This window comes from Ahaetulla prasina, chromosome 1 (assembly GCF_028640845.1).
Source record: "Ahaetulla prasina isolate Xishuangbanna chromosome 1, ASM2864084v1, whole genome shotgun sequence".
NCBI lineage: Eukaryota > Metazoa > Chordata > Lepidosauria > Squamata > Colubridae > Ahaetulla > Ahaetulla prasina.
The window spans coordinates 248,306,285-248,319,295 of record NC_080539.1 but is presented as its reverse complement, the minus strand read 5'-3'; the positions used below and the strand labels follow the sequence as shown (position 1 = coordinate 248,319,295).

At 43.1% G+C, this 13,011-nt stretch overlaps 1 protein-coding gene across 2 annotated transcripts in view; it reads left to right on the top strand.

Annotated features, from left to right (window-relative positions):
* The window catches only part of GLI2 (GLI family zinc finger 2), a 308,719-nt gene that overhangs the window by 190,330 nt on the left and 105,378 nt on the right, over positions 1 to 13,011 (top strand). For both annotated transcript variants that reach the window (XM_058195532.1, XM_058195522.1), the window contains exon 3: positions 7,526 to 7,631. In XM_058195532.1, coding sequence (XP_058051515.1) covers positions 7,601 to 7,631 — 31 coding nt within the window. In that variant the 5' untranslated portion in view covers positions 7,526 to 7,600. The remainder of the gene's footprint in view (positions 1 to 7,525; positions 7,632 to 13,011) is intronic.

The window sequence follows — 13,011 nt, the reverse complement described above, 5'->3', positions numbered from 1 at the left end:
GTAAAAAGTCTACTGTAAAACTCCAAGGCCCAAACTATGCTTATTGCCAAATTATTCCTATTGGAAAAGAGAGTGTATCTGGACTACTCTTAGATTTGCAAATTCCAGAGCTTGGGTTAAGTAGACAATTCTTGGATGGTTGGGAGAAGTAGATGATTCTTGGAGGCTAATGTTATAGTTGAGTTAACTTCAACATATAAGAAAAATCCTTGATGCTCTCTGGATCACCCCTCCTCATTTTACTCCTTTACTCCTGTCCTGATGGCAATATTGATGGCTTCTCTCATGGCCCATCTCCGGGCAATTCCAATAAGAATCCAGTCCTATCTGGATTGTATCTTCTCATACAATCCCGGACAGACACCCTGGTGGCGGCAGACTTATCTATAACAATTCCGGTTCTGGAGGCCCATGGATTCTCGATCAACAGGGCCAAAAGCCACCTGCAGCCAACGACTCAAATCCAGCATTTAGGGGCTATCATAGATACTTATAGAGTTAATATATTTTCTCAATTCTTTGTTTCTTCAGACTAGGATGAATCCCCAAATCCTGGTCTTTAGCTGTTAATAAACAAAAATGAGAAAGATCCCTTGAGTTCCCCCTGAAGTTACTACCAAGTTGCTGAGAAAAGAAGAAAAAGATTAGAAAAATCAGAATGAGACAAATGAAATTCACCACCCCGTAATTAAAATGATTCAGAGTTTCATTGCAGGATTCTATTAAAGGGATCATCAGACTCCTAGTTATGTACTTGATTGTCCTATCACAGCAATTTTTTTGCAACATGCCAATGTCAGTACACAGTGGAATAACTGTTAAACCCACCAAAGAAAGGGGAAAATACATTAATATCAATGTATTATGGATTTACAGGCAATATACACACTCTGCTTTCTGTCTACACATTAATCTGATATTACTCAAAGGGCTTGTGTAGTAGGAATCTTTTAAATAAAGATGCAGACAAAATCTTCCCAAACCAAAAATGCAGCATGACCCTATTTGATGTCAAATAAAAACAAAATCCCATTTTACAGTCCAGTTTTATAAGACCTAAACATTTTTATACCAATATCAATGCCAAACCAATTCCTGCTTATGGAGATTTTAGCATCAAGAGTTGGAAATCTATATACAAAAATGGAATGAAGAATTAGTGCAGAATGCCCTTCTTTAATAATAATAATAATAATAATAATAATAATAATAATAATAATAATAATAATAATAATAATAATAATAATAATAATAATAATAATAATAATAATAATAATAATAATTTAATTTGTATACCAGTTAAAAAACTGGTAGAGTTGAAAACATACCTGTGTTGTAGCAAAACCAATAGGTGCTGCCCCTTCCCAAAGGATAAAAGATTATTATCTCTTCAAAAGGAAGATTAGACTGAAAACATCTTATAAATCCATAAACTGTGCATGCCCAGTTTTCCTATCATGTCAGGACTACAATTGCTAACTCCTACTGAAAACAATCCTGGAGAAATTTATGTATATGATGCACATGTGTGTGTGCGTGTGCACGCTAGTAATTACACATTGCCGTACTGAATATCAGTACCTTGACCGGATGCCTCCATGAATTTGCAGAAATACTAAAGCGAGGTGAGATGGAGATTGTGTGCACACAAGAGGCGTGATGGTAAGGCCAAAAGACTTGTGACATCAGTGAAGTATACAAACAGTTTGTCCAACAACAAAGGCATGGCTATCATAATAGGCACTGATTTGCAAAGCCATGTTGCTGAGGTCCATCAACACTGTGACCAGTGTTAACTGTTGTATGTTGCTGCCCATTGATTACATGTTTTCTTGTCCTGTGCTGCACAAATAGGATATAACAAAGAAGTTTTCTCAAAGGCCTAAAGCGTTTTTTTAGAAAGAGGTCAACTACAAGCAAATTTGAATGGTCTCCTTCCACATCCACAATATTGCACAAATAATCTCTAGACAATGAAGCCTCACAAGAAATGAATGGTTAGGAATCAAATTGCGCAGCATATTCAATTCAACTGCAAAAAGTTAAGATCCTAAGAAATGAAAAGTTGTGTAAGGAGTTGCAGCCACCCACAAATGCTGTGTTTATATCACTACCCATTTGTACAAATGAATCTGAAACAGTGAACAGCACCTTCTACTAGGTTTGTTTTAAGAAACACAGGTCAAATGCCCGCTTTTAGCCTAGAAAAAAACAACATGAAGGACACACTATTTCTCACAGCATTTTTTTAAAAAAAATCTGCTTGATGCAGTGATGCACAACATGCAACTTTCTGACTGCTGCTACAGTTCCAATTTCTGCCTAGCCAATAGTGGGAGATGCTGGGTGATGGAGAATGACATGTTATGTATTTGTGCGTCTAAGTATTTGCCTTTTTATTGTAAATTGCTTTGATATGTTTTATGGGAAGTAGAAGACTAGTTAGATAAGGAAATTAAACTATGAAATACTGCTTCTATCTCATCTAAACCTTATTTTCTACTGGAAATGTATTTATTTTATTTCTCCAATATTCTGCCTTTCCTCCAGGAACTTGGAGGGTGGGATATTTACAAGGAAACACTACTGTAGCTGTTAAGACTGGGTGGTTCTCTCACTACCAAATTCTGCAGATGTTTGCAAGACATGAGTGTGCTTTGACAGGTTCACCTATGGCACCATAACAAAATGTAGACTTGTCTGTTGCTCAGAGAACTATGTAAATCAGGCCACTGTGGTTTGTAACGGAGGGTGCAAAGTCAAGCTTTAGCATTTAGTGTGCTATAAGAATTTAAAGAATAATTATTTAATAATGAAACAAAAAACAGCTTAAGAAGAGACAAAGCCCGGCCAGTGACTTATTTCATGATATTTGGCAGTATATAGTCTATTGTGAAAAAATGAATATTTATTAGAATTAAAAAAGAATAGTGTACTTCTACTCACTGTGTTATGTGGAAATAAGTATTGAATGTATGTGATGAAGCATAAACTGCAGGAAATAGTAAAACTGGGGGGGGGGAAGGCAAAGAATGGATTGGTGCTCAAGGCATGTAGATGGAGTACAAAGCGAGTGACCAGAATAAAAGAAATATATTTAGATTTTATGTTCATAAAAAGAAAATGAATGAAAATAAAATCGCAAGATGTATCTACAAAGGAACAGTGAATGAACTGAGAGGAATGGGGAAACCAAAGAAGTTGTGGTTGGAAGGGATTGACCACATCCTTAAAAAAAAGAGAGGGAAAAATGTTTAAAGAAGAAGAGATAATATAGTTTAGAAAATGTGATATGGATGTAATGGAAGCAAAGATGGATTGTAAGAAAGATATGGAGTAGTCTAGTGAAGAATATTGGTGTAGATTAGTTTTAGATTATTTCTTACATTTTCCTTTCTTTTAATCTTTATCACTGATGCCTGATCCTATGGAATTCATGTAGTTTTCCTTGAGAGATTACAAACACGTGTGCATCAGTTCCCATCCTAGATGGCAAAGTGACCTAGATGCATACATTTCACTAGGTATATTTATGATGCTGTTTGAATAATCTGGAATTTTCAAATGAGTTGAATCAGACGCCATCCCAAAAAACCTCTCTCTCTCTCTTCTGAAAGGGAAACCCAACTTAATGCACTGTCAGTAAAGTCCTGAGGTGTATTATCAGAGGAGAGAATAGAGAAGGGGTCAGAGAAGGTCTCAGACAAAGTGGGAGGGAGCTGGTCTGCCTGTGGGATTCTCCTCAGATGAAGTCACAATTACCACACTGAATATTAACATGCTGGGAAAGCCATCTGCAGAATCCTCATCTGACTAAGAATGAGAACACAGGGAGGAAAGCCAACTAATTTACAGTTGCTCTGACTTAACCTGTGATCAAAACTCCATTAGGGGCTTACATTTAATAACATTTAAAGTAAAATTACTTATTTGAAGTAGTTTACAAAATATGCCCAGTGAGTAATGAATGTACTTTACCCCAACAAAGATAATAATGTGGTTGCTAATTATACTTTGTCTGCATACTGAAAGCCAGAGGTAACTATGCAGCTAGAGAGAGAAAGAGAGAGCGGGGGGGGGGAACTATCCTGTCAGAGCTGAATAAGCTTCTTGGATGAGAAGCAAAACATCTTCAAAAGAAAAAAGAAAAAAGTCCAGTTGCCTTCTGAAAAAGCACCTTTGGGATTGATCATTCATGGCAAATATTATTAGAGAAACTTCTACCTTTTCTTAAGAAATGATATTGGCATTTCATTTACCTCCTTAAGCTTATATTTGGACAGAGCTAAGTTAAAGGTAAAGGTAAAGATTCCCCGCATAAACATGCTAGTCGTTCCCGACTCTAGGGGGCGGTGCTCATCTCCGTTTCAAAGCCGAAAAGCCAGCGCTGTCCGAAGACGTCTCCGTGGTCATGTGGCCGGCATGACTCAGTGCTGTTACTTTCACACCAAAGGTGGTCCCTATTTTTCTATTTGCATATTTTTTTTACAGGCTTTCGAACTGCTAGGTTGGCAGAAGCTGGGACAAGTAACGGGAGCTCACCCCGTTACATTGGGATTCGAACCGCTGAACTGCCAACCTTTCGATCGACAAGCTCAACGTCTTAGCCACTGAGCCACTACGTACCCCCCCCGGAGCTAAGTTAAATAAGGACAATTAAAATTATTTTAGATAGATAGGCCTGTTCAGTTAGACAAATGCTGGTTGCACAGTGGTTAAGTGCAGTATTGCAGGCAAGCTTTGCCCACAGCCTGAAGTTCAATCCTGATGGGGCTCAAAGTTGACTCCGCTTTCCAACTTTCTGAGGTAAAGTAAAATGAGGACCCAAATTTTGGGGGGCAGTATGCTGACATTGTAAATCACCCAGAGAGTGTTGTAAAGCACCATGGAGAGGTATATAAGTCTATGTGCTATTGCTACTGCTAAATGCTGGATTCTCTTCAGTTCTGAGGGGGCTTGGAGTTTTTCCTAAGCCTCTAGTGGGCAGCTTGGCTCTGGTTGTACCACGAAATGGATGCATGTCTAAGGTTTTGGTCTGGATTAGTCAGATATGCCATCTCTGTGCCAATCCTAAATTTACAATAGTTTTCTGGATCCAAGAAAAAGGCAAAAAGATGAATCCAACAAAAAGGCAAAAAGATGAATCCAACCAGAATAAGAGCCCATTTTTAGGCCTCATTGTAGTAACAAGGTTGGTGAAAATTTCTATTTCTCCACCTTAGAGCATATTCTGAAGGCCACCCTGTGACCCTGTTTAGAGTGGTCCATGATGCTGTTTAAAGTGACCTGGGGAGCCATAGGCCGCAATACCACCTATAAGGCCATAGTGAGAAATGTTCACACTATCTGACAGATAGTCACTTACATTCACTTGGAGAGGGACTCTGGCAGGCAGGTCCAAGTGAGTTGCCTGGGGCAACATAGAAAGTAATGGGAATTACCTTGACGGAGAAATGGAAGATCCGTTCTCGAGACAACTAGTAAGTAAATTCTATAGGCACCCAAATTGGAGGAGGCAGTTCAAAAGTATCTCAGATAAGCAACCACCAAATTTACATGAAGATAAAAGAGAGAGGGGCAGAAGCAAATTCAGACTTACAAGATACTTTTTAACCAATCTTAATAAAAAATCATTTGAGGCCGGATAACACAATAACAAAATAACAGAGTTGGAAGGGATCTTGGAGCTCTTCTAGTCCTGCCTGCCCTATACTATTTCAGACAAGTGTCTATCCAATCTCTTCTTAAAAGATGAAGTCTTATGATGTTATCTGGACTAATATTCTATGAGTCCTGTTCAAATGGAACAAATACTATAAATTTAGCCAATTGACATTCAAGTCCCACCAGAGTTGTTAAGGTGGTCTGGGAGGTGGCCCATGGGTACGTTGAAGCAAAGGTATCAACCTCTTTGAGTCCTCCTGGGTTTGAGGGAGACTGTGGTATAAGGCTGTTGAAAGTGGTCAGACAGCATTTGCAGAGGGCCTTAGAGGAAGCAGATTTATCTGGCCCACTTCTGTCAGGTTTGAGGTCATGATATACAGTAGTACAAATATCTGGTCTTGCTTGACAGTGGTCGTGTTTATCAGTGACCTATGGCATAGCTGGAATGATGGTGCTGCATCCATCCTCATGTTCCTTGATCTCTCAGCTATTTTTCAACCATCAGTGGTTGGTTTCAAAGAGTGTTGACAGGAGAGGGGATTTTCATCCATGGTTTCTCACTTGTAGGATGCCCGGAGTTATTTATCAGGTTCAGGTTCAGTATCACCAACGTGAGGATGATACCCAACTGTACAATTTTAAGAGCTTGTCACCATCTCTAAATATAACTATCTATCTTCCCTTTCATATTCACATCTCGTAAAAAAACAAAATCCATAAGCCTTGTCAGTCATCCCTTGTCAGAAAAAGCCTACTAAGAGAGATCAGATTAAAAACTATTTTCCTCTTAGCCCTGATAGAATAAATTGACTTTATAAATCTTCCCTGAATTTTTAAGGGTCTCACATTTTAATGTTTGCTTTTATGTTTTTTTATCTGATTGTTCAGTACTGCCTAGAGTCGCCTTCGGTGAAATGGGTAACTACTTCAATTTGATTTGATTAATAAATTAATTTGATTAATAAAATGATTAAGCCCAATTGTGTAAATGAATATTATTTGAAAATATATAAATGATATCTAATTGGGACGTAACTCAATGGGGACTTGAGTGTGCAGATACGCAGTGTGAAGCTTGACCTACTGAAATTCCCATTTATTGGACGACTCTCATCTGCAGTTCATGGCTGTACTTTGGGGAGCGTTAATAAATATTGCATTAGTTCTTCTAAATCAGAGTGTTTTCGGGCCACTTTCTTTGGATGCACGTGTATGAATGAAAACAATAAGGCCAATTCAGGCTGCTTTTTCAGAACTGGAGCTGCAGGTCATCCCTAGCCAGTGCTTCTGATACACAGACTTCACATTTCACTGCTTGTTTTTCCATAGCTAGGTAAATATTTCCAAGTTTCACACTATGTTTATGTGGGTATTTGTGTGTGTGTGTGTGTGCGTGTGCGTGCGCGCGTGCATGGTGTGTGCACGCACACAGTCACCTTTTAGGGAAAGGTGCTTCAGCAGCCATTCCTAGCAGTGGAAATGATGTGGCTTCTGCCAAGCTCTGTCAACTCTGATTTGTGTTAGGAGTCTAGCATTCCTTGGTGCTTCCTATCATCTCCCTGAGTTCAAAGAGCCCTTAGTTGCTTGTCTTTGTCAAAAACCCTGTAGGAGATCTTTTATGTCGAAGATGTAGGATTTCTCCCCATGACTTTGATTATTTATTCATTCCACTTCTCTGGTGTACTCTAGGGCTGCTATCACTAAGACCCCTTGTCTGCCTCGCACTTGCTCTAAAATGCATGGAGCTTTACTGCCTTTGAAACTATGGGTTTAAAAAAAATAAAATAAGATACGGTGAAGAAGCGTGATCTCTTTTTTTTTTTTTATGAAGTTCTTTTTTCTTTTTTTCCCCCATCCACAGTTCCACAGCACATTTTTCCAGCCTTCCATTCTCCTTTGCCAATTGACATGCGTCACCAAGAAGGAAGATACCATTATGAACCTCACTCCCTTCATGCGATTCATGGGTAAGTCTTGCAAGTTCACTTTTATAGCATAGCCTTTCTTGCGTTTTATGATGTAGAGAAGAAATACATCTGTTACGGCTGCCTGTCCCTTTAGAAAGGCTAAAAGGGTTTCTCAAAAGCCTTTGGCTGAACTTCTGGAGCATATGGGAGCTATACTGTAAGATAAGATCTCTGATGGGCAAATAAGGGGAAGACTTGTGCTAGTGTAGCAAGTAAGGCATTTTTATTCAGTGACCAACTCATTGTATTCTTGGCTTCGCCAAAACCAATTACTGTTTCCTCTCTCTATATATTTCCTAGCCTGAATGTCCCAGAGATTTGGAAACATTACATTGTATCAGTCAAAGTGATATGCATTGTATATATAAGATGTCATTCCGTTGTCAGTAATTCCATGGCTGGTCATCCGTGTGATTGTTAGATGGGAGATCACATCACTGTGTCCGAGTGCATTGATTCCTAATCCAAGGATATACGATCTTCTTTTCAAAAAGCAAGTTTCTAGTCCTTTCTGTTGGAGACATGAATATAGATAATATTGGGTTGACTCAGTGACTGGGGCTAGGCTATTGCCACAGGAATGTCAGGTTTTTTTATCTGCTTGTTCTTTCTAGTAATTAACATAAATTGAATAAATTACACGAATACTCAAATCGCTGCAAATAAGCCCATGTGCTATAGTGAATTTAGGATTCGGTGTTGATGCCATTCACTGCAATCGACTTCAAAACTTAAATCTGGAAGCAAGAGATTATCCCACAGAATTTGTGGGATAATAATCCAAAACATGGATTATTTAGTGCTATTTTGACTAGAAACAAGTATTCCCTCTGCTAATACATTAATTATACTTCTGGAAAAATGAATTCTGTGGCTTGTAAGAATTGTGCACAAAAAGTAAATTTCCCCTGAATGGTTTATGCTGTGGGCATAGAAATATTGATCATTTTAATACTATTTGCATGCTTCATTCTGTATTGCCAAGGCAAATAGAGTGATGTTGAACTGCACAGCCAATAAAGGCTCAGGCACTGGAAATATTTATCTTTCTGTCTTTGAGGTTTTAGCCAATTTTGCTTTCAGGATTGCTTTTGCAACCATACCATCTACCAAACTTAACAACTAGCAACAAACCATTGAGATTCTCAATTATCCGAGCATCGTATTGTAGCTTCTTCTTCTGTACAGCACAACACGCTTGCCATATAGATGAACTTATCTGCTCTTTCTACTCCAGTCAACTCTGGATTAGAACCCACCATTCATCAATATTGCAAAACCTTCTTCGGTGTCTCAGAGGCACACCAACCTTTCCAATGAATTTGTATTTCTGAGTCTTTCTCACCGGCAAGCGATAGAGAAGGATTTTCTGTAAAGCAACACAAGACTTTGGAGAGAGAGAAAAGGGTCTCTACGGAGAGGCATCAAGGGGCTCCTTAGCTGCTTCCAAATCTTGTAGCAATCGGAGTGGGGGGTGGGGAAGAACCCTCTTTTCATCACAGCATAATGAAAAGCTGCGCAGCTGAGGGGGTTTTCCTCCCCCTTTCTCTTCTGGAATGCTGTTTCCGGATATTCCTCCCCCCCCACTTTTTTTTTTTTTTTGAGAAGTGGAACTGCTGTGAGGATGAAGGCAGTCTGAAGTCCTGACAGCTGGGCAATTTCATGCAATGAAGAGCTGCGGAGGTCTTTGAAAAGGGTACTAACTGCTTCATTGTTGCACAGAAATACCAGGCACAGTGCCTGGGACAGAATGTGCTTCTCTGGCTGTTCAGAGTATCCCTCGGTGGGTTTATCACAGCCGCCTAGCAAGCTTGTTGATTGCAGCAGCAAAACATCCCATCCTTCTGAGGGAGATCATTAATAAAAATGATTGCACGTGAGACAGCAGAGAGAATGCTATAAACTTTTAGTTTGGGGAAGGAAAAGTGGGTTACCCAATATTGGAGAAGGTTTATTTTCTTTACAAATAAAGCATCCAGCAGTTTCTAGTCTTGAGGCTTATTGAGATGTACTGTAATTTATTATTATTATTATTATTTATTTAAATTTTTATACCGCCCTTCTCCCGAAGGACTCAGGGCGGTTCACAGCCAGATAAAAATACACAATAATATTACAATATAAATACAATTAAAATACAATTAAAAAACTTATTCAATTGGCCGAGATTAAAAAATTTAGGATAAATAATAAAAAACCCATTAAAAAACCCATAAATTTAAAAACTAATCCAGTCCTGCGCAGATGAATAAGTGAGTTTTAAGCTCGCGACGAAAGGTTCGGAGGTCCGGAAGTTGGCGGAGTCCTGGGGGGAGTTCGTCCCAGAGGGCGGGAGCCCCCACAGAGAAGGCCCTTCCCCTGGGCATCGCCAGACGACACTGTCGCGCCGACGGCACCCTGAGAGTCCCTCTCTGTGAGGCGCCGGGTCGGTGAGAGGTATTCGGTAGCAGTAGGCGGTCCCGTAAATAGCCCGGCCCTATGCCATGGGCGCTTTAAAGGCGTTCACCAAAACCTTGAAGCGCACCGGAAGGCCACAGGTAGCCAGTGCAGTCTGCGCAGGATAGGTGTCACGGGAGCCACGAGGGCTCCCTCTATCACCAGCGCAGCCGCATTCTGGACTAACTGAAGCCTCCGGATGCCCCTCAAGGGAGCCCCATGTAGAGAGCATTGCAGTAATCCAGGCGAGGCGTCACGGGCGTGGTGACTGTGCACAAGGCATCCCGGTCTAGAAAGGCGCAACTGGCGCACCAGGCGAACCTGGTGGAAAGCTCTCCTGGAGGCGGCCGTCAGGTGGTCTTCAAAGACAGCCGTTCATCCAGGAGAACGCCCAAGTTGCGCACCCTCTCCATCGGGGCCAATGACTCGCTCCCAACAGTCAGCCGCGGACTCAGCTGACTGTGCGGGATGCCGGCATCCACAGCCACTCCGTCTTGGAGGATTGAGCTTGAGCCTGTTTCTCCCCATCCAGACCCGTCGGCTTCCAAACACCGGGACAGCACTTGATAGCTTCATTGGGGTGGCCGGTGTGGAAAAGTACAGCTGGGTGTCATCAGCGTACAGCTGGTACCTCACACGAAGCCACTGATGATCTCACCCAGCGGCTTCATATAGATGTTGAACAGAAGGCGAGAGAATCGACCCTGCGGCACCCACAAGTGAGGCGCCGCGGGGTGACCTCTGCCCCCGTCAACACCGTCTGCGACGGTCGGAGAGATAGGAGGAGAACCACCGATGCGGTGCCTCTCACTCCCAATCCCTCCAACCGGCGCAGCAGGATACCATGGTCGATGGTATCAAAAGCCGCTGAGAGGTCTAATAGGACCAGGGCAGAGGAACAACCCCTATCCTGGCCCTCAGAGATCATCCACCAACGCGACCAAAGCCGTCTCAGTGCTGTAACCGGGCGGAAGCGGACTGGAGCAGGTCTAGATAGACAGTTTCCTCCAGGTGCAGGGGAAACTGATATGCCACCATACTCTCTACAACCTTCGCGAGCGGGTTGGAGACCGACGATAATTACCTAAAACAGCGGGTCAGGAAGGCTTCTTGAGGAGGGCCTCACCACCGCCTCTTTCAAGGCGGCGGAAGACTCCCTCCAACAAGGAAGCGCTCGTAATCGCCTGGAGCCAGCCTCGTGTCACCTCCTGAGTGGCCAGCACCAGCCAGGAGGGCAGGTCCAATAAACACGTGGTGGCATTCAATCTACCCAGCAACCTGTCCATGTCCTCGGGAGCCACAGGGTCAAACTCATCCCAGACAATATCACCAAGACCGCCCTCAGGTGCCCCGTCCGAATCGCCACAATTTTGGTCCAGACCATCCCGAAGCTGAACGATTTTATCGTATAGATAACCGTTAAACTCCTCAGCACGTCCCTGCAACGGGTCATCCGCTCCCCTGGTGAAGGAGGCGGGTCACCCAAACAGGGCAGCTGGGCGGTTATCTGCCGGCGCAATGAGGGAGGAGGCGTAGCAACGCCTCGCTTCCCTCAATGCCACTAGGTAGGTCCTAGTATAGGATCTAACTAGTGTCCGATCAGCCTCTGAACGGCTGGACCTCCAGGAACTCTCTAGGCGTCTTCTCCGGCGTTTCATCCCCCTCAGCTCCTCGGAGAACCAAGGAGCCAGTTGGGATCTGCGCCGGGTCAGAGGCTGCAGAGGCACGACACGGTCTAAAGCCCCAGCCGCAGCCCGTTCCCAGGCTGCGGCTAGTTCCTCTGCTGTGCCGTGAGCCAGACCCCCAGGAAATGGCCCAAGCTCCGTCCGGAACCTCTCCGGGTCCATCAGGCGCCTGGGATGGTACCAGCGTAATGGTTCCATCTCCCTGCAGTGTTGGGTAGCGATCAGAAAGTCTAGGCGAAGGAGAGAGTGATCTGACCATGACAAAGGTTCTGTGACTATATCTCTCAAGTCCAGATCCTTCAACCACTGACCAGAGATGAAAATCAGGTCCAGTGTGCCTCCCCCGATGTGAGTGGGGCCATCCACTACTTGAGTCAGGTCCAAGGCCGTCATGGAAGCCATGAACTCCCGAGCCACTGTTGATGACGAGCCGGCAGATGGCAAGTTAAAGTCCCCCATGACTAAAAGTCTGGGGTCTCCACTGCCACCCAGCAAGCACCTCCAGGAGCTCGGGCAGGGCAGCTGTCACGCAGCAAGGAGCCAGGTGCGACCAGCAAGCCCATCTGACACCTATGACCCCATCTCACAAGAGGATTCACACCCAGCAATCTGAGGTACAGTGGTCTCCCTCGGCTCTAAACTCTCTTTAATAACAACCGCCACCCCACCACCCCTACCCTGGGCCCTCGGCTGATGAAATGCACGGAAGCCCGGCGGGCACATCTCGACCAGGGGCACGCCCCCTTCAGTGCCCAACCAGGTCTCCGTAACGCCTATAAGATCCGCGGCGCCCCCCTGAATAAGATCATGTATTAGGGGGGCCTTATTTAGAGTGCTTCTAGATTAAAAACTGCTAAATTCTTTATCTGTATAGAAACAAACATTCTCCAATCTTGGGTATCCCCTTTTCCATCACAAAACCTCCACAGAGTTCATTGATTTACCTAAGGATAGGCTTGTCTCTGAGCCCTTATTCTCTGAAAATTCTTCTGAATATGAAGAGTGAACAGAATGGACCCATCCAGAGCAGTGGTGAAATCCTCTGAGGTTTGCCACCGGTTTGCTGTGCGTGCATGCGCGGTGCACACCAAATAGAACAGCGAGGGGCCGAGAACAGGATTTCCTGCTTTCTAGCAAATATAAATCGTGCAGCACAGCTGATCATTGGAAATACCAGTTAGGACGAACCCGTAGCATTTTTTTATTACTGGTTCACCCAAACCACTAGCTTTTATTACTACCAGTTCGCCTGAACCGGT